At 44.4% G+C, this 22,248-nt stretch overlaps 2 protein-coding genes across 8 annotated transcripts in view; both read right to left on the bottom strand.

Annotated features, from left to right (window-relative positions):
- LOC105458374 (CLIP-associating protein 1-A) overlaps positions 1–14,269 on the bottom strand; it is a 37,121-nt gene extending 22,852 nt beyond the window's left edge. For all 6 annotated transcript variants that reach the window (XM_011703626.1, XM_011703628.1, XM_011703627.1 and 3 more), the window contains exons 1-5: positions 13,440–14,269; positions 4,540–4,645; positions 3,789–3,960; positions 3,516–3,692; positions 3,242–3,318 (exon numbers count right to left, since the gene is read on the bottom strand). In XM_011703626.1, the coding sequence (XP_011701928.1) occupies positions 3,242–3,318; positions 3,516–3,692; positions 3,789–3,960; positions 4,540–4,645; positions 13,440–13,628 (721 nt within the window). In that variant the 5' untranslated portion in view covers positions 13,629–14,269. The remainder of the gene's footprint in view (positions 1–3,241; positions 3,319–3,515; positions 3,693–3,788; positions 3,961–4,539; positions 4,646–13,439) is intronic.
- Positions 14,270–14,864: 595 nt separating this feature from the next.
- On the bottom strand, positions 14,865–21,813 carry LOC105458375. Of its 2 annotated transcripts, XM_011703631.1 has the most exons (11): positions 21,554–21,813; positions 20,827–20,889; positions 20,348–20,476; positions 20,131–20,265; positions 19,890–20,047; positions 19,467–19,532; positions 18,981–19,131; positions 18,698–18,898; positions 17,989–18,619; positions 17,627–17,903; positions 14,865–17,545 (listed from the first exon to the last, which is right to left on the bottom strand). In XM_011703631.1, the coding sequence occupies exons 1-11, from the start codon at positions 21,626–21,628 to the stop codon at positions 17,413–17,415; spliced, it is 2,019 nt and encodes a 672-aa protein (XP_011701933.1). In that variant the 5' UTR covers positions 21,629–21,813; the 3' UTR covers positions 14,865–17,412. The 2 variants fall into 2 exon arrangements, with proteins under 2 accessions (XP_011701933.1, XP_011701934.1); XM_011703632.1 differs by lacking the exon at positions 19,467–19,532.
- Positions 21,814–22,248: the final 435 nt, after the last annotated feature.

The raw sequence follows: 22,248 nt of genomic DNA on the forward strand, positions 1-22,248 counted from the left end.
ATTGATGTCATTAACGCCGCCATTAGTAACGCTAATCGTAGCTAGAAATTTATATACAGAATTAATCCTTTCTAAAATCGACTTTTCCGTGAGATTCGGACAAGTCCGTTGCCTGGTTACGCAAAGGGTAACGGGGCAACGGTCAAAGAACGCACGACGAAAGGGCAGCAGCTGAGCATTATTCCGTATTTTCATATCTGATCGCGCGCACACGGGCGCAACCGTGGAACCGTGCGCTGCTTTGCGGAGATAAATCTGCGTGTTACCCTACCTTTCACTTGCGCACGTGTGCATTGCATCTCGCTGCCCTCGGGGTAAGGTCGCGTAATAAGACGCAAGATTAAGAGCGGGCGCGGGTGGTGGCGATGCGAAATGCACGCGGACGCGTAACGGGGTAGTTTTCTATCGCGTGACGGGCGAGCTCTGGCGCAAATTATTCTCGTGACGATTGACACGCCGTAATTAAAGTTACTGCGAAGTCTGAAACAACTTAAACCCAAGACTTAACTTAAATGTAGATCTCTAAACCTTCGAGGTGTTACTTCATTTGAAGATTGAACCTAGCAATTTGTATATCTATATCCGGGAACCGTAAGCACGTGTATCAAGTTTTAAATGCAGGCTAAAAAGTTGTCAGTTTATGTCACAAAAAAAAATAAATTCTTTTTTACGGCCACACACGTTTTTATCATCGTGCGACTCACCGCGATTTCATTTACATCTTTTCTATTTCCAGTTACGAGGAGCGACTCGAGAGGCACGGTTGACGCGTTTCGGAGAGATCGCGTGGTGTAACCGTGCCTTTAACGCGAACTTCTAACACAATCGCGCTGCACGGGGTCACGGGGAAAGGGAGAGCGAAAACGAGACTTATGCAAATTTTTGTTCGCTCGCCGGGCGCGCGCAACCTTTCCGCGTCGCATAACTTGGAGGATACCGTCGCGATGACGATTCTAATCGGTGTGTTTGTTGCAGAAATTCCATTGCGATGTGTTACAAAAAAAAAAAGAAACAAGATTTTGCCCCGCGGTTCTCTCATTTGTATTCGACGAACGAGTTAGGTCGTCAAAACGCGGCGGACGGGTGTCACGAGCGCGCGATTACGTCACGATCGTGAAATATGCGTAAATCGTAAAAAAGTAGAAAATTGAATGTACGCAAAGCGTTAAGCAAACGTTCGCGTTTATGCATGAATGAATAAGATAGACACACGATGTATAACACGGCCGATCGAAGATTAATTCCTCGGGATTATTTTAATCGCGGGAGTAAATTGAATTTTCTTCGCGCGCGGCACAAGTCCGTTCAAATTATACGTTTTCAATCTGACATGCGGGGCCGCGTTAGATGCGCGTGGTATTCGATATATGGTAACGCTGCCGGGATTCCGTAATGCTGGCTACAGAGGCGCGACTTGTACCAGGAGACTTGAAATATTCATAGATGCGTAATCAGCGTGTAGAACGTGCTACGGAGTCGCTCTAATAACGCCCGAGATTGAGCCCTCGGACTTTGCCGCGGCCGGAAGTTCGAGTGTCCATGAAGGGGATGGACAACACGGCGCTTCGCGGAAGATCGTCATTAACGCTTCACGGCTATTTTGAGTTCTATTAATATCTCTGAAATCAAGCGAAGCGCCACGGCTACTCCTCGCCAAGCCCAGGTATGATCTAATACGTGATCGTATATGCGCAGGGTGTAGCAGAGAAAACATCCGCGCGCGTCTTCGATCGTAGATCCGCAGAGAGAGAGAGAGAGAGAGAGAGAGAGAGAGAGAAAGAGGCGAGCGAATGAAAAAAAAATTTCATAGAATTCTACTTAAAATTCACTGGATATAAAGTGTAGAATACGTAAACACGCGCCATGTCAATATGTGCCGTCAATTCTAATTGCTACTTTCACCAGGATGACAAATAGCCTCGCGTTAATTGTCTGCAGTAATCATTCAGTAAATTTTTTTTCCTATCGATATCTATGTCGCGATAGCGCGCGTATGTTTAATTACTTTGATTCGATTTGATTGGAGAATAATTTATATTAGACGATAAATAACCTTGTCGAACGATGAGAATTACCTGGCCTTTCGCGGAACTACCGCGAAATAGCGCGGTAATTAATGACGGCAACTAATAATCGTATAATACGGCGAATGAGAAATGTCGCGGAAACTTCGATAAACCTTGGGAAAGATAAAGATACAGGCGGGAGGATGATATTTGCAGAGTGTTGCAATCGTGCACACTCGAGGAAGTCCCCGCTCGCAAGCAGCCGCAACATTTTGTGTTACGATCGATTGCGCAAGCGGAATGTCACGGCGGTGGCAATTCTCACCACGAGAACTCTTCGCCGCGCTCTCTCGTCGTTGTGTGCGGTCTCGACGGCGGATTATTTCCTATCAATCGAGAGAAGCGGAGGTGCTGCCCCAGGTATGCGATCGCCGGTTACGCGACACGTAATATTCACGACCGAAATTCGAACGCGCCCGAGCGAGCCGCGGGCAGTTACAAGGCGTTACAAGGCCGTCCGTTTCGAAGCGCGACAGCCTCAGTTTCGGTATGGATTACAGGCGCGGTGCGGCGCTTGAAACAATATACCGATACGATATACCGTCACGCGGTTCTATCACTCTGTAACGCAATATTATATAATCTCTCCGGCCGGTGGGCAGATAACGCGAATCAGCGACCTCGTTGCGTCGCCCGTTCAAGGAAACGAAATTTTACGCGACGAAACGGCGCGAGCGACTTCCCTCTCTCTCTCTCTCTCTCTCGCGCGCGCGCGCCAACTCCGAACATTATTTCAAACGTTGTTCGTTCCCTTCGCCGGAAGTGTGGAGGTAAAATTCCGATCAGGCCGAGATATCGACGCGTCATTAAATCGAAATCGGTGGCTAAGGTACACGATACCGTAGAAGCGGCGTGTATTCCCGTCACATCGACGAACACGCGGTCTTTGGTAAATATTCATGATGTATACATGTAACGCTAAGCTGCGAGGAGGAGACGAGACGGGGCGAGCAGACAGGTGGAGGAATCTTCCTGCATGCGAAGGCAGAACTGCCGCGTGATAAACTCCACGGCTGCGCGATGGCAGCACGATACAAGCCTCGTGCGCACGTTGAATAGCGATATATGCGCCGCGTGGCATACTCGCGCCTTACTTTTCGCCGTCGTCGTCATCGTCGTCGAGCTTAAATTAAGCGGTACCCCGCGGCGTCAGAGAATTCAATCAGTCTACTCACCGTCGGACGACATTGCCAAGGGTAAAAGATCACCGGCAGCCTTCAGTTGATCGAACTTCTCTATTAACAGGAGCATTCTGTAAGCAGAATGGACGACGGAGCTTATATAACGTTGCGATCCAAGATTTTTATGGTTTCGTTAACGCATCGCGCCGATTAGTTGATATTGTTTTAGCGAGGAAAAGAGAGATGTTTCTTGAATCGCGATTAGAAGATATGCCGTGAAATTCTATGCAGCCGAGAGACAATCGCTTTCTCCGGCCATTTCACTTACTTGGCTTGCGGCACATTGTGCTTTCTTTGCAAATCGACGCGTAATCTCTCGCCTACGTGTCGATAGATGTCCGCCAGCGTGTTGAGAGCCGTTTCCCGAACCTTTTCCGACGGATCGGACAGAAGCTTTACGATGCTCGGGATCACCCCTGACAGTGCCATCTCGTCTGCGCCATGTCTGGAAAAATTCAAATCATTTCCATTTTAAAAACGAACCTATCATCGATTTTTCGATAGACATAATCTATTTCAAATAAAACGTATTGCAACTCACTCGTTCAGCGTTGTCGTCAACAGAATCAGGGCCTCCTCTCGTAACTTTGCATTCTTGTGATTAAAGGCCGGGCGAAGTCTATCCAGAAGATTCTGAGGCGACATACATCCCTTCTCCATAATTTTCAGGAGCACCATTTGCGCCTTCTCCCTGGTAGCATCTTTACTGTCGCCTGTAACAAATGCAAGATTTAATCGTCGATTCGATCACACGTGAAAATCGGGGAGAGCGTTATTCGCGAATATCGTCGGATCGCGCGTATATACGTGCGGGACGCTTTATTCTCGACTTCGCGAAAGCGATCGGCGGACCGACAAATATGGTGTACACATCTGTCATAGACTTCAACCTCATTAGAGGCGTTTAAATGTCACTCCGGCTCGTTCCATTTGAAACTCATTTAGCGATTAACGATGATTCACCAAATATACGCGGCAAAATGTTCGCGCGAAACTCTCATCGTTTTCGAGATACAGGGATGGTACTAGCTTTCTAATTAATGTTCGATATTTAAAATTACCGGCTATCTTTGCATCGCGAATACGGGATATTTACAAGCCGGAATGTACACGGGTTTCTACCGGTGCCAATTATCGGCCATCGTGGGCCGTTTGTGTATCTTATACCGATCGTCTCGTAAATAATAATAGAAATTTTCGATATCGTGTACCGTGCCGGCCGATTCCTCCCCGAGGACGATTTACGAGACATGCACAAACGGATGGAAACAAAATACGCTCCGTGTACTCACCTAGCCTGTCTATCGTCGGCTGGATGATGGTGGAGATGTAAGGCTTGAAGTCGTGACCCATCCGATCCGCGAGATACGTGAGGATTTCTAAGCCATTCTGGACAACCTGCAAAAGAAGAACACGTGCGTCGTTTGAATTTATGGCGCATATTGGCCGATTATAGCCGCGGTGGCAATGATTGTCCTCCTTCGGCGGGATCGCAACAAGGCGATCGAGGTCTACTGGTTAATTTAGCGAGCGCAGAAAGTGTTTATATTCCATTACGGTATATATTAATTAACACTTCCAACTACGGCGAAAAAACCGGCTAATAATAGAAGCGCGTTGACGCAATCGGCTCGTGGACTCTTCGTTTTTTAAACGCGATTATGCCATTCAAAAAGTTTTCTCCAAATATATTTTATTTTTGTATTATCATACTTAACATTCATTTCATATTGTTCATTATTTTTCTCGAATGGTAAGCCGAAAAAAAAAAGGGAACTAATAACATCAAACGAAGAAGAAAAATACTTTATCAATGATCGGCTATTCTTTCGAATAAAATATCCGGCAATTCATCAAACGAGAATAAATCTCTTTTCAAATTGCAACATCTATGTGATTTAAATGGAGAGATAGGTGTGAAAACACGGAGAGAGGAAGTAGGCCTAAGAGAGATGGCAATATCTCGTGCCTGCGCGCAATGTTGACATGTCTAGTGCTCGCGTGATGTGCAACATATCGATCCGGAGAGAGACGGAGCCTATCCTCTTGAAGACGGAGAATCGCTGCGCTATGTTTCCTCTCCCCATTCGTTATTATGCGAGTCTCGCCAGACGTAAGTGCACTCGTGATTATACGACTTCACGTAATACGACACGCGCAGAGAGAGAGAGAGAGAGAGAGAGAGAGAGAGAGAGAGAGAGAGAATGCCGTTTCTGTTAATCGCGGGAATGCACAATTAACCAACCAGCAAATTTCTAATCGAACGCTCACAGTTTAGTGCCTACTAAACGCGCGCGAAAGGCGACTGCATAATTACGGTGGAAGTTATAATTAAGTAACGCAAACCATTAAGCGAACGCCAACGATAATACTATCTTTAACGCGCGTGTCGATTTTAATATCCTATAATACACAACATTTACACCACGCGCCTAAAGAGGATATGTAGGTGAACGTAGGTAAATTTAATTTTTCATTGAGCAGAGCTGTTGTTACCGTCACAACACGCTGCAAAAGTGTTTCGATGCAGTGCGGCGGTTTAAATGCATTTAACGAAGTGCTATACATAGGCGTATAAACCTATTTTCGAGCCGCGGGGTAAACGTTCTCTCAGGGCTATCGTCTGGCTGTGACATCATTGCTCAGCACCGAGGGTTTTTGCTCTCCTCTTTGGTTTTGCTCCTCCGCGCCATTATCTTGAATCTCTCGATGAAGCTACATGCACCTCTGATCCATTCACGATTGCAACCACGTATTTACCAAAGTGACTTCCACATTTTATTTCCACGCTACACTGCATCCGCAAAACGTAAACATCTCGATAAGATCTATTTCTGTACACGTCTTTCGATATCAATTGCAACGATTGTCGATTAAGTAAAAACAACACGATATGCGATAACACGATTATACATAGCGTAAAAATTTAAAGTTAAAAGATACTATGTTAAAGAAGTTCATTGCACACCTACATATAAGTTAATCGATAAAAGTTAGTTAAAATATTTTTCAAATTAATGATCGACATTCTGAATGTTCCTAAATAAAAATTTTCGACAGTTACAATTCGCTCTTCGTGCAGAGCGAATGAAAACCGCTAGTGGCTCTTTGTAGCGATAGAACTAAAACAGGAACGACACGCGAGAAGAGTGTCATGCGAAGTCGTACGCACGGCGGCACGTGTGGGCGAGAGATCCACGGCCTTACTTGTCGAACTTGGGTGCACGATCCGTTAAAACTGTTGTTAGCGCGCTACGTGGGAGGCTGCGCCACGTTTCCCTCTCGCACGCACGCAGAAAACGCACCGCAAACGCGCGGATTTCGCGTCCGCGAGGCGCCACGTGGTCGGACGAAAACGGGAGAAGGAGGGTTCTCCCCCGCGGGAAACGCGCCCTCGCGTCGTGAAAATACGGAACGCGTATTTTCGGGCACCGGCGAGATATATCGGGTATCAAATACGTCGCTGAACTTCTTGGCAGTTTAACAGAAAAGCCACAGGAAGCGAGAGACGAGCTATAGGGACCGCCGCGCGACGGTTACGAAAGCGCGAATGCGAATGTGGGAAAGCCGACGAGTGAATTTTCGTCGGGGGTCTTCAAATAAGATTTTAATGCGGAACATTCAGTTATTTTTGGACAAAGTTCCACGACTTAGATTACTACTATACGGTTAGACGAGTGGGCGATTTCATTTCGTTAGAATTTTAGCTCTCTTCGTCGTCGCGTAAAGATCTCTCTTCGTAGATACGCGGCTGCGACGCGAAAGGCGAGAAATGCAAAATTTCACCGTGCCCGCGAGTCGGTCGGTCGGGCGATTTGCAACGGACTATATTTGGCAGCCCATATTCTCCCCCCGGTTATCTCTCCATCGTCGTGAGACAAACGTGCCTCAATGCGCGAGATAAAGCGCATTTCGATAGTGTCGTAGCGCTGTTCGTTCTCGTTTTATTGCGGCAATTCCGAGGCAAAGCGGCCGACATACGGCATTAGTCCGACATTAGATGGAAGATATGCCCGAGTATACACAAAATTCATGGAATCCTAAAAGGTAATGATCCGCCGCTTCGAGTTCACGAGGCGAACAAATTATAACGCGGCATTCGTACAGAAGAACGACTGAGATAACTGATAAGCGGGGACTGTGGCTCGACTCTCGAAAAATATACGTCGGCTGAGAGCCACTCGAGACCGATTCGACGATGACGATGTGCCTTTGCGGTTTTTTTTTTTCACTTTTCCATCGCGAACATTAGAATATGCACAATATTGGCGTATCTTTTTCTCTCTTCATTTTTAAGTCCTCGCGAATGTTGCAGACGTGTGTACTCTGCGCATGTAAGTGGCATTATGTAAGAGACGTAAAACGCTCGCACCGCACGGTATACGTATATACGTAAAAAAAAAGCCATCGAGGTGAGGGTGATGTCATACTTTAAATCCTGAAAAGGAAACATCTCCGCGGTGGGGCAAAAAAAAAAGTGAGTAGAACGCGACGACTGTACAGTGGCTTGCGGCGGGGTTCGGTTCAGTTCGCGTTTTGTCCTGTGTCCTTGACATCGATACACGGTGCACTCCGGCGCCTTGGCAGAAATGGTGCAGCTATCATAAGGAGAGACATTGTTAAGTCTAATTACACGCGGCGATTCGCAGCCGCGGGCGGCCATGATTCGACAACAAAGAGTACTTTGCGCCTTAAGACCTCTATTCATCTGCACTTTATATGCCTTTGCGTAAAGTGTGACGGCGTAAAAAGCAACGCACCGCATTCGTGTCGCTCGTCTGGCAGCGACAAAAGTTCGACTGTCAAAATAAACCGAGCATCAAATAGGAATCTTTCTCAAACAATTTATACAAGGAAAAAATAATATTACTGTAAGAAAAAATATAGCATTTTACAAATAGTCAATACTTTATAGTTTATATAGTCTCGCATTCGTATTGATAAGAGGCTTAAAATAACATGACAAACATCTGATTGACAAAAATACAAAATAAATGACAGCGAAACGATAAAAACACAGGACCGTTTTAATAACAAAAGATCTTGGTATCCAAGAAAATATCGCGAAGAAGTAAAGGAAGTTTAACAAATAAGTTACGTCGCCGGTTCTTTCATTTCGCTTCGAGGAATCGGAACAAAAAGAAGTCGCGGGCTAACAACTATCGAGAATAACTTGTAAAGGAAACATGTTTTCTCTCATTCGTTCGGGCAGTCCGCCAAAATCGCGAATCGCAGGGCGAAAAGCATTTCGCTGAAGATTAGGGACAGTCTCGCACGAGCGGACGAGGTATGTTCATTAAAGAGACTACCAGCCCGAGAAAGCGAAGCTTTTTCCAGCGGTGCGTTCCATTCTTACGCTCCATTCTTACGACCGGGACACAATGGGTCGTCGTGGGCAGCGGACAGCTGAAAAGGCCCGCTTTTAATGCACTCTCGGGTTTTAACGTCACGTTTTTGTTCCCGCCCTGTGGTGCGCCGAAGGTGAAAACGGCGCGCGTGCCACTTGCGGATTCAATATATCGTCGCGCGACGGCAACAAGTGGCATAATCGCGCATTCACGTTCGACTCTCGTCCGAAATTTTAAGCGCCGGAATTAAGCGCGAAACACGCGCACGCTTCCGCCGTCTCGTCTATATGTTTCGTTCAGTTTACTGACGTCCGACACGCCAGCGCATTATGCGAACTGAACGAGGCATTGTGAGGAGTGAATGACGGTCGCTCTCTCGAATCGAGTGGAAGGGCACATGTGAGTCTCATAATTAAATCGCAAGAGCCACGTTCTGAAATATGAAAGATACCAAGTCAAGCCTGGAGATGCGATTTTTGCCTGAATGCAATTTTAATTGGCATAAACCTGAAAAAGGGAAGAGGTTGCTTCCTATAGAAAGGAAGTAATTTGCGATTCTGAGCGAGAATACAGAATTAACGAAACTTTACTTCCAAACATGGACCGTTGCAGCGATTACTATGAAAGATGCAGAAAGGAGTTACAGATAAAGACACGTAGAGGAAACGGAGAGGTGACTCGTACGACAATAAAAAGCTGCGCTAAAAATAGCAATGAACGCTCGATTGTACGTACAAACGCACACGAGTGCAATTTCGTTCTTTGTATGGGCGCGTATGCGTAGCAAAACATGCGAGCTCATACATAATGCAGGAGTATTTCTCCAAATTTTGACCGAAACTCGTTTCGATTATTTATTTATTGCAAAGTGATTTTTTGTAAGAGATTCCTGCCAATGAGAAAGTGACGTAAAATGATCTATCGATGAGCGTTGGCTGATAATACATTTTTTTTTTAAGTTCGCGCATGTATCAATTACATGGGGATCGTGAAGTAATTTGATAAACAAGTGAAACACGAGCGAAATTTCTGAGTAAACTGTACAAGTAAAACGGAGTAAAATGAAAGAGAGAAAGTGATTATTATTATTATATTAAGTGATTATTAAAAGAAGAGAAGTATACAATTATTAATTTTATTAGTAATTAGAAAGAAATATTTAAAAAATAGATATCATCCTGTATTTTACAAAATATCAATTTGTCGCAATTTATCTCATGAAGAAACGTTTTATCGCCAAATACATAAAAATGTAACGCTACAATGAGTCATTCGTCAGCGTTACCGCCCAAACGACGAGAACGATTTCTTACTCCCACTCGTCCTCAAGTAGATTTTGCCACACGATACAGGCCTTTCAACGTTTCAGCTAATGATATAACTCGTAAACAAACCATCGTGTCCGTGAAACTGTATCTTGTCGAAGATTTATCAAGTCTTATCAAGATTTCATGAACAAGGAACGATCGAGCTTTACGGAATAATCTCGGAGGCTCTTAATTGATCGTACAAATTTAAACTTGACCTCAGCTAAGTATTTAAGGCAGACGTGTGAAAGTGACGAAAATTTTGACGTAATCGGGAAGGATTATTGCGCGGAATGTGTAAGTTTAAATCACTAGTCACTAAATCAGCTGGTATACCTGATGGTTTAAATCCCGCAGCAAAGTTTCAAACCGCTCTCGATGCTCCATTAAACTGTCACTCGGGCCTACCGTGCATTTCTCTTGAAAGGATCAAAAACTCACGCGGCCATTACCGGAGAACATTTAGCGACGTGACGGCTCTGACTAAACGACATCCTTGCGTCGATCTTTGGTGACGCGTTAGCAAAAGACACACGTTACGTACATGGCGTGAAAGTTTTTTCCCTTATTCGCGAGCGAACCGAGCTCCGTATAATTCTTCGACGAGCGAAAGATGTAGAGTGAATTAAATGAATTTTGGAGCGGACATGCGTTCAGTGAAATTAATTCTAAGTCTTTATCTACTAATTGTAAGATTTAATTTTTTTGCTATTAAAAATCGAGACGAGTTTGGGGAAAGTCTGTTGTACAAATTATTTTGAAATTCAGCAAACCGGTTGCGCGTTTCTAACTCGATTATGTTTATACGATCATGATCGTTGTCCTCGAAGATCGAAGTAAGTAAAACGAACGATGGCACGTTTAATTCGGTGAGAGTATCGAGAACGTAGGAGTACAACTCAATCGGCAACAATAACACGTCAAACTCGATTGCTCTCAATCGTTCGATTGAGCAATTTAAAGTATCGTACCGGTGAGCCGTCTCCAACGTGTCCTTTACCAAAAGAGGATCTCGAAAACGTCTCCTCTCGATACGACACGAGGTGCAACGTTCTTTCTTAGAGACGCGATCGTAAATAAACAAAACAAAAAAAAATTCAACACGGCGAACAAGCGATGGGAGAAAGTCTAACGATAACATCGCGAGAATAATCTTCTCGTGACAAAAATACATTGAATTTGAAAGCGCGGTCTCTCCGAGCGCATGAAAGTATCTAAATTTATAACGGCACGAGGTCATCCCGATTATTTGAGTGTTAAAGGTTGCATACAAGCGCATGAATAACGGACGGCTGAGAATCCCTGCATGCACACACGCGCTCAAAGTAATAAGTTTGTCACTCGACACATCCCCTCCGGCTCGGCATCTCGGCGATCGTACGAAATTAGGATCGGGTGAGGACTAATGTAATGTAAGTTGTAAGATATATACATACACGAAGGAGAGGAAGATTAATTATAGAAAAAAAATATGAGGAACAAGCATAGAAGTTCAATTCACGCGAGTATTGCATCCAGCACACAATTCATACATTACGAAATGATATTTTCACGTTTATAACCCGTAATCTCGTTCCTCTAATTAATTAAACGTGCCAATGTCTATTTCACTTTCTCTTCAGTCCTTGTATAGACATTATCTCATTACGTACTCGTCACGTTTTATTCTCCGATTCTTGGCGGTTCAATACCGCATTGTGCGCCGGATAAATGCGGTCGAAATCGACATATCCATACGCAGGAAATAAAAGATTAAAGGCTTACTGCGCCGGGATGTATAAACATCCCGCTTCGTGACGGAAGCTTCACAAAACTATGCGTTGCTTCAGTTTATTGCGTAACATGCAAGAAAATCCCGCGATGCTTTAGATACATTAATTAAGTATTTTTTTGCGTAAAACTACTATTTATCGTCTGTAAACGTGTCAAGTGTCATTGCTTGGGTTTTAATTCATGTCGCGATGCAACGTAAAATGTGCGCCGAATATATGTAAATAAATCGACACGATACGGCGCCTTTCGCTTCTCGAAGGATTGTTTACGTCGGACGGTGTTATAATTTACAACGTTTATTGGCGTTTAGTCTTAAACGTGACGGCGCGACATTAACGTCTCGCTGCACGCACGCGGGTGTGAGCAGATAACTGGAATCTTCAGAGTAAACAGCTGCACATCCCCTGTTGAATGTCGACGATCAAAGCTTGCGATCACGGGCTCTTTAAAATCTCTTTAAACGCCATCATATATAGCTACTCTGAGCTTCGTCTTACGTAATGCGCAAGTACTTAGCGTTAAATAAATACTTCGCAACGGCCAGCATTGTGGCTTGAGCTTTCGTCTCCGAGTTGTGGAAAGGGTTAAACACAGGTAAACACAGGTTCCGGCGGTCGTAAAAACCGCAAAGATGTATTATCGGAAAGAAAAATTGGACAAATGCCGGTCACTCGCTGCTGCCGAGGAAACGGCAGTAAATTATGACAAGCTGCGAACGAACTTTCATCGGCACCGAGGACTGGGGCTACTTGCTCCGGCGCGTCAACCCGGCGCGGCTGGCGCGGCGCGCCACCGCCACGGCCCGCTAAATCGGTCGTTCCCGTTTCGCGACGCGCAGGTGAGAACAGGGGCGGTCGCGTTCTCACGTGCGAGCGCGAAAAAGCGGCGTTTTACGGAGCGCGTCGAAGGCGGCGGCGGCGGTGGCAGCGACGGCGACAACGGAGAACTGATCAATCGTCTCCTTTCTCCATTTATGGACCGCGCGCGTCATATGTGCTCGACTAGGAGACTCGCGGCCGCGAATCCAACGTGATCGACTTCGATCTAGTGCTCTTCGTAACCCCCATGTGACTTAAAGTTAAATGGAATATATACTCGTATATCTATATTTCCTCAAGTTTCAATGATTTAATCAGTATCTTTCATTTACCAGTTGTGTAATCTTTTTAAACAAGCAAAAAACTGTGATTATAGAAGGTTAAGGGCGAGTTAATTCGAGTTTGCATATTGCTCCATTATTTTCTCAATTATAATTCAACTGTTAATGAAGAACAGCGCACGAAAGACAGACTTTAGGTGCGGATGTCAATAAATCTGATAACAACCTCCAAAATATATTTGCAACGACCGTTACGAAAGTCATTCTTGCCGCAATCCTCAAAGTGATAAACAGCGCTAATAACGAGATAAATTAATTTTTTGTATAAATACTACATGCACATTCTTATCCTTTTATCAATAAACGTTTATCGACTATCGATTTTTCTTAGGCGTTCTACGTGCGTCACTTTGTAGAGGGCGAGGAAAAAAATCGAGTTTCACCGTCTCCGTTTTAATTTTAGCGTTTAATAAAGTGGAGGCCAAGTACGAGCAAGATAACCGTCTATAAATAACGTGAAAGTCATTCGGAAAGTGGCCGAAAAAATGTCGCGGGTAAAGGTTAGGTGCGCTCGGAGTGATTCAACGTCGGCGCGAACGACCTCCGACAACGACGTCGTCGCCGTCGCCGTCGTCGTCGTCGTCGTCGTCGACGGGAACGCTTACCTTGGGATTACCGTTGCCGAGCCACGGTATGATGTTGTCGATGAACATGCCAATGTCCTGGCACTCGATGCTCTTGCTTGAGTCTCCGAGGTAATTCAGCAGCGCGCTGCCGACGTTGAGCTTCTTCTTGATATCCGTCGTTGACAGGAGCGGCATGAAGCCGTCCATATCACGCGGATTCACCGCCATGGCTTTGGGCGAGATGTGCTAGACGTCGCACGTCGCCGTCGTCGTCGTCGTCGTCGTCGTCGTGGCTGCGCACGTCGTTGCTCGTCGCCGCCTCCGGAAGACGTTTTCCACCCGCGGCCTGTCCCTCGCTCGCAAGCGGGACAAGGACGATACGCGGAGAGGTGGTTCACTCGCGCGCACGTCAACAACACACGTTACCTTGCCGCGGAAAAACGGGGCACCTCGCGTCCTTCGTCATGCCAACGGGGTCGAGCCCGGTTCACGCGGGGGGAGCGAGAGAGAAAGAGTGCACGGGGCACACCGCGAGTCCGCCGGCACCGACACCGTCCGCGCGATTTAATCACCGTCACTGCGGCACTCGTCGTCGTCGTCGTCTTCGTTACCGCCGTTGCCGCCACCGCCGCCGCCGCCGCCGCTCGTCGTAACGTTCGTACGTGCGGCGCGACCGCCCGAGCGTACCTGATTTTATCCCACGGGCGAGTCTCGTGGCGCGAGCACTACACACCGAGCGCGATCAGCAGCGTCCGTCGTCGTCGTTGGACCGCTCTGTCGCCGTTATACCGCAATGCAACCCGAGCAACGAACGCGGCGAAACGAGGGATCATCGGCACCGTACACGCGACGCCATTTTCGTTTTGGCCCGTCATGGCGCCCGTTGGCCGTTTGTCGCGCCGCCGCGCCGCGCGCCGCCACTCGGCCGCCGCGCCAACTACTACCTCCTTCAAACGTTCGCCGTTCGCGTCCGGTACTCCGGTAACAGTCGTTTGAATCGCGCGTCGCGTCTCACGGGGCCGTTGCGCGTCCCGCCGCGACGTAAACGAGTCTCGAGTTGGCGATGCGGGTCGCTCGTTTTTCGCGGTATCACGAGATTAATCGCGTCGAATTGTTCTCCTCGGATCCTTCGAACGACGACCATACATATATATATAGATTATAGCCAATCGATAACGATTTTGAATTTGAGCGAACGACGATCGAGGTGAGAGATTAATAAATAAATTGATAATAAAAAAATGCCAATGCTAATCCGACGCGTGTTGAACGACACGCCACGATAAAAGCGTATAATGTTTATCGTTCGTACTTACGGAAATACGACGGCGATTACGCCTCGCGAATATTAGTGTGACGTAAAGTTGCGCGCGGTTCGGACTGGCCGCGGAGCGAGCGAGCCGTTCGATTTGAATTCGGGTGAGTCACGTTCCGTTAGACGCGCGTCGTATACGCTTTTCTTAATGAGGTTTTTAATGGAGGATATAATGAGATATTTACGTATATGTATATACATAGTTACATTCACATATACAATATTAGGTATGTACAGTACAATTTTTGTTATCGCTTTTTGTGTCGCGCTTGTGCGCGCGTCCCCGCTCGCTGTATATATAATATACCGTCGTTACCGAAAAAACGCGGGACGAAAAATACGCTCTCGCGAGCGACGGCGACGCGCGGCTCGCGACGACGACGCTGTGATTATGTGAAATTTTTTTCGACGAAATCTCAATCTCCGCCCTCTTGATTCTCGACAATTGCGCGGCTAACAAAATTCCTACGAATCTCTATTCATATAGTTGTACGTTACAATCTAGATAAGAATGTGAACGGAAAGTGCTCGTGAAAATAATTTCGTTGAGATCGGCGGAGACAACTGTGGCGTCTCATTTTTTTTTTTTTTTTTACGGCATTTTGTACGTGGAAATATTCGGACTCGTGGTTCAGCGCCAAGTTTAACGGTAAGGCGCGATCACCGACCTTTCGATTACATTACAGAAGGGTGGCAATTTAATTGCGTCCGCCAGAGTGTGCGTATGTACGTGTACGCGTGTAACACGCAACATTTTCAGAACGCGATTATCCGGCAGCGCCGACAGTTATTTGTAATTAAACAATGTTGCATACACACGCGCGCGTGACGTATCCAGCAAGGTCCCTCGATGAGTCGCGAGTCGCGTAAAACAGTTCAGTTTGTCAAGAAAAATAATTGCCACCGTCCTTATCAAAATTGACAAACGCTGTATGAAAAGTGTCAATTAACGCCGGCTACAGAAAATTACGCTCAAAATAAATAGGATCTGTATATGTGTATATGTATATATAATAACTTAATTTATATATAAATAATTTATATATATTATATATATATGTATATATTACTCTTTATAAATAGCATATTGCATGCATCCTTTGCACTAATTGTTTTCGTTCGACGATTGGATAGTCCAAAACTGAACGTCTAAAATCGCTAAGAGCTATATCACAATACGCGGCAATAAAAATGATGGAGCTACATTTAAATTTCACTCATCCCGAGTGCCTAAATCCATTCGAGCACGCGCCTCCGATCTATTATTATCACGATCGAGTGTATCATTCGGCTGTCCAGATTGTTCCAGATAATTTGTATAATATTCGCGATAGCGGTACTACTCCTCACTTATCGGATATACGCTTATCTCGGGACAGCCGTAAGATACTTACATTTGATAGGCACGCGTCGTTCCTATCGCGTCAATATCAGCGAAAAATATTGAAAAAATATCTTGTTGAACCTGGCTTGGGGTGAATGCTACGCGTCTTACGTCGCGAAGCTTCGTATATGAAACAGCATGACTGCCGAAGCCGCGAGAATCCCGATCTGTGCCCAAAACGCGCTGTTCACCGATCGAACGCACAGCTGATCTTCGAATTAACGAATTATATAAATTAATGAAACACAAAACGTTTCGTATTTGTGATGACAACAGTACGTTTTGCACACAGACTTATATACGTTTAGAATTGTATTATATTATGTTATACGCTTATATATGTACAAGTTCGTTCCGCGTTTTAGAGATAATCTGACCGTCGCAGTCATAATTGGCATCTTGTAACTTTCTATAGGTTCTGTTTTTTCTTTCGGCTGTACGCTTCGCGAGCAACTTAGTGGACCGATTGTATCTTGACGAAAAACGAGACAGAGAAAGAGAGAAAGAGACAAGAAAAGTGCTTATCATAATCAGTTATCTTCGAACGTAGCGTAAGTGAACTCCATTTCGTTCACCTAATTTGTCTAGATTGTTTGATATTTCGCTGTGGATTAGTACAATATTCTAATATATTTGTTAAAACGCTCCGAGAGACTTTAACGTGACAGCGGTCGCATGTTAAAGGCAAGCAAAAAATAGTCAATGCGACTCGGAATAAATTTGTGTAAGAGTATCTAGATTAAACTACACAATGTCCTAGAAAAGTAACTACATATTGCTTTTTTCAGCGAATGATGTCTCATAGTTTTTTTTTTTACCAAATTCTAAATGTTAGAAAGATTTTATAGAATAAGTTCGAAAACGTTCTCCAAGCTGAGAGATAACATGTAAGCGTATCCACAAAAGGATGACGTTAGGCTTCGTAGTGCCCGAGGAGCTAATGAAATATTTTTAACGCAAGTTGACGCTAAATTGACTAAATTGACTTAACCCCGATTATCCCTACTAAGCATATAAATATAAATAGAAACGATTTGACTTGAGATACTGAGTAAAACCCAGAAACGACGTCTTCGCGGAATTAATCTAACGATTACCCGGAAACACAACCCTTTATATTGCCCTATATCACATAATGGAAAAATCTATAAATTACGACACGCAATAGACAGAAACGTAATATACGACAGTAGTGCACGTAGCGCAACGGAAAGGAGATACACCTTAATTATGTTACCATTTTATAACGATCTTGAACACTTTCTATTGTTGAATCTTTGCCACGTTGTCGTGCAAATTCCTCCGCGATAAGGCTATTGTTGCTGCAACTGCTGCAACAGCGGACACACCTCGACTAAGGGAGTTCCCAGAATTTCTTGGCATACTTGGTTCATGTCCGGCTCCATCATGAGTGACGAGATTTGATCCTCTGTTAGCATCTCCACGCTAATCGAAAAATTAGGAAAAAGGAAAATGTTACGATATCGTCGATCAATGAGAATATTATATCAGGGGAAACTTAATTACCTGGCTAAACTTTCGCTGTCCGACGTCTCCTCGTCGGCATTGAGATAGCTCATTGTTTTCTCTAACGGACTCGGGACCTTCTTTCCTTTAACTTCCGACTTTTCAGGCTTCTCAGACTTGTCCTTGTCTCTCTCCGCTGTCTTTGGTTCGCTGGAACGTCGTTCCGTTAAGCTAGATATGTTTAGCATCATCATGCCGTGATTGAGTAATTCCTTAACGCGCTCCCCGGTGCCGCCACTCCACAGCATATCGAGAGATTGTCTTCTGCTTGAATTCGCTGCAACGACAATATCGCTCGCGTAAATAAACATTGCATTTTAAGAAATATATAAAATTTCTCGACGACACATTTATCCACTTACTGGAACTACCGCCACTAGTTTCACCACCGGCCGAACTTCTAGTTATCCAATTGGCTAAGCTACTATCGAGCTTGCTTCTACTCTTCACTGACGGACTTCTCGTAACCTCGGCTTTCTTCTCTTCGCTTAAAGTCACTTCGTTCACCTTCGACATCGTGGGTAAAGATTTTTGCGTTACTAATCTCTTTCGAGGACTGGTCTGCTCCTTCGGCGGCTCGACGGCGGCATTAACTGCCTGCGAAGGTTCCGGACTCAGGTCCATCGGTAGCGGTTTGTACGGGATTTGGTCTTCCTCGTCGGAATACACCTCGTTGTTGTAATAGATTTCGTCCGGCGAATTGTTCAGGCTAATTTCCGTCCACTCCTCCCCGTTTTGAGAATTAGCAGAATTATTCTTGCGGTCGCTTACGGGCGTCTTGATCTTTACTCTCTTCTCGACCGGAGATACAACGCCCGACAGATCCGTCAGGCCTGGCGCAGAAGAACTTGTGTGATTTAGAGGTACGATATGTTTCGAGTCGATCGCGGTGATGCTCCGTGGACGGTCCCGTTTTATGTATTTACGAGGTTCGGTGGATGAAAGGTTCAGATTATTTAGGCCCAGGTACTCCGACGATGAATCTCTCTCGATCTGAAACGAGAGGGCGCGGTTAAATTTGTCGATCGATAAAATTAAGACGTATACGATCTGCCAAGGATTTACACTTACTCTTGTAGGCATGGGACATGGCACGTTCGGACTTATCTTGTCGGGAAGGCGTAAGTATTCGTCGCTGGTGTAATCCGTGCTGTCCGGAGATCCAGTTACACTGGAATCCGTTGGAGTCGCCGTGTTAACTTGCGCAGCGGTGCGATCGGGCGCGTCTCGTGCATTCTTATCGTATTCGTCCGTACCGTCGTATCTTCTTGTCTGTTGGCGAAAGTATAATGAAAATTTTGTGTACACGACTTGCGAATCACGTTATATATCACACAAGTATATATATTCGTACCCTGTGAATCTCGTCGCTGATCTTTTCTAAATTTCGTAACGCTGCCGCGTACGAAGCTTTTGCTTCGCTGACCGATCTCTCCAGCGCACTGACCTTCATCTTCTGCTCCTCCAGCATTTGATTAAAGTGCGCTTTCATCTCGTAGTAAGGCCTACATGATTGTGCAATATTTTATTAAGTTGGAGCTATTTCTACAATTCAGAGTATATTTATTTACGCATAACAATTTGTTGCATGGCAATTTAATTGGGTAGAAGCAATTCGACGAATTTTGTGTGCAGTATATTATCTATCGTGAGAAGCTCAATCAGAAGAAACAAAAACTAGCGGATTATACGTTCGAAATATTCTCAGAAAATATGTAATTCATGCGCAATCAAAATGATGAATTAAAATTAATGAACAAAAAACTAGTTCGATAGCACACACAAAATAAATGTCGTGTATTTAAAAAAATAAATAAAAAAGAATGTCTATCCTACTTACAACATGAGCAAGTTGTGCCTGTAGGCGATACTGTTTATCAGAAGCAAGCTGCGGCGTGCACCCATACTGCCAACATGAACATATAACCAAAACACATAAATACCAATAAGAGGTCTATAAAAAAAACAACATAAACGTAATAATCATTCGAAAGTAATTCGATGATTATTTGAGTAAAGATAAAGTATGTGTCAGTAGCAACAGGAAGAAACAATAAAAAGGTTTCATATATGTATAAACAGTTATTGTGTTTCGATACATTAACTTGGTTGTATACAAGGTTTTAGCTTTTCAAAGTGATTCGTATATATATAAAAAAAATAACTATATGCAATAACTTCATGCATTGTAACAAAATCGGGGAAAAAAAGGTATACTCGAGCTCCAATTAACGGGGGAGAGGACGGCAGGTTCGTCACGTACCTAGATTTGGCAATAGTGCGCTTCAGATCGCGCTGCAACCTCTGAACTTCGTGTTCCGCTTTGTGATATAACGCAGTCGTATGCCTGTGCTCCGCTTCGGAGAGAGCTCTCTCGTGCTCCGACTCATTAACTCGCGACGTAGCATGATTCAACATTTCCTGTAATAATATATTTCATTACTTGCGTAACACATCTTGCGCATTACGATCTCTTTCGAAGACTCGATATCAATCAATCTTACCTGCCAAGCGTGGTCAAAACATCTTCCTTCGGTCCGTAGTCCCTCCTCGGCCAAGTAAACCATTTCTTTAGCTGCCGCATGTTGACTGTTGGCTCTCTCGAATCTAATCGCAGCCTTCTGCGTTTCTTGTAATGCCTGGGGGAAAAAAAATGTTTATAAATCTTTTTGTAAATCTATGCAGGAATACAATATTATACAGATACAAAGCGATTCTCACCTCCTTCGCTTTAAACCTAGCGTCATAGTACGGTCTGGATTTTTCAATGCAACCTCCAAGTTTCTTAGCCAGAGCATCAATCTTGATTGTTGATTCACACAATAATTCTCTAAAGGTTGCTCTTGCTTCCTAAACATAATAAAATACAATCTTTCTATGAGCCAAAGAGATTAGAATATATGTAAGACGTGTTATAATTCTATATAAATTCTAATAAGCTCTATAGTGTCAAATTAAAAAATGATTTCTTTAGTTGAGGCCATCATGGACTGCTGTTAAGATCATCGTTTCAAGTCATTATCCATTTACATGTATCTTACACAGCAATCATCTCAATAAAATCTAATCGCAACCAGTTTCAAAACTTGTCAGCAATTTTGTTCCTTGAGCATCATTCATAACGCAATATGAAATATACAAGGCAAGGGACTATTGCCATATGCAAGGAAATACATGTTTTAATAGAAAACTATACTTACATCTAAATCAACTTCTAGTTTATTGATGTCGTCCGTAGCTGTGTTTAATCTTTCAAGTTCAATCTGAAACAATAACATGTATTTTATCATATCATAAAAAACATATAAATATATATTACTTTTTAGAATAATATACATTATTTTATATGCTTATATAAATATATAAAAATGTTCTAAACAGACACGAATTTTTTAATAATTGATAATTATTTATATAATTGTTTAATTAAATAATTTATTTCGTCTCTCCTCCTCGCCAATATTTGCATATGAATTAAAGAAGCCCCATGCATTGTGCCCCAATTTCTCGCGTTGAGACAGAATTACCGGGCAACGAGGGTAATTTAGCACGCGCTGTCGTGATAATAGGCCATCCCAGCCGGGCGGGGGAGAGAGAGAGAGGGGGGGGGATTAAGAATTGGGGACGTTTTATGACTGACTCGTGCGTGTGTGCGTGCGTGGGCGAGTGGGCGGAGAGAGAGAGAGAGGAGAGGAAAGTAGGAGACGTTCACGTAGGGAAACGGGACTGGCGTTACACGCACCGGGACTCGTCCGATGAAATTCGCCCATTTGAGCACGTTTTTCCCGTACGATTCAGTCGCGGCGAGGCCTCTTCTCGCTTGACACGACGACGAGAGTGTCAATATCGTGAAGTCGCGCGGGGGCCCCCCCCCCGCGGCTCCGTCCGGGCGACGCGCACGTTAAGACGGCGGCGGCCACTACTCACCTGCACCCGCGGGTCCACTGCATCGTCGACGCGATCGGAATCATCGGCGCTGTCCTTCTGCACACGTCCGCTCATAATTAAATCTAGAGGGTGGATTTTATTTACAGCTCTCCCATGCCACCTGTGTGTATCGTCTGCTAGACATCAGGTGGCCATGTTGGACGTCAAAACCGTATCCAGCCGTATCACCGCGGCGGCGAGCACAGGGCCGTCGCCACGCTGCGTGCTCGAAACGGGAAGGCATGCGCGCCTTCCTCGTCGCGGGTCTCGCGGGAGAGCGAGCTCCCACAGCCTGGAAATGTCATCCGCGAGGTCGCGCGATAACTGAATCGAATTTTGCGGCGCAAATCTGCCGCACCGGATCGAAGCAGATTACATCATTGAATTTGTATAATTATAGTACAAGGATTTCCGAGAATTTTTAATAAGACCTCAGTACCTATAATATTTATCTGTTAATATACGAAATTTTTAAAAAATAAAATTGAATATATTTTAATATAATTATTTTAAATCGTTTAATAAGATTTTGAAGATCGTTTACTATTTTTACACTCATGTTTATTAGTGGATAATGTGACTTTTGATTGCAGCGCTAATTATCTTTTTCACAATTGCATATGGCATATTTATATATATCTTCTTTAAGTATTTTCGAGGCACATTTAAACATGCAAATAATTTTATTGTTCATC

Source organism: Wasmannia auropunctata, unplaced genomic scaffold (genome assembly GCF_000956235.1).
Source record: "Wasmannia auropunctata unplaced genomic scaffold, wasmannia.A_1.0 LD334538.1, whole genome shotgun sequence".
Taxonomy (NCBI): domain Eukaryota; kingdom Metazoa; phylum Arthropoda; class Insecta; order Hymenoptera; family Formicidae; genus Wasmannia; species Wasmannia auropunctata.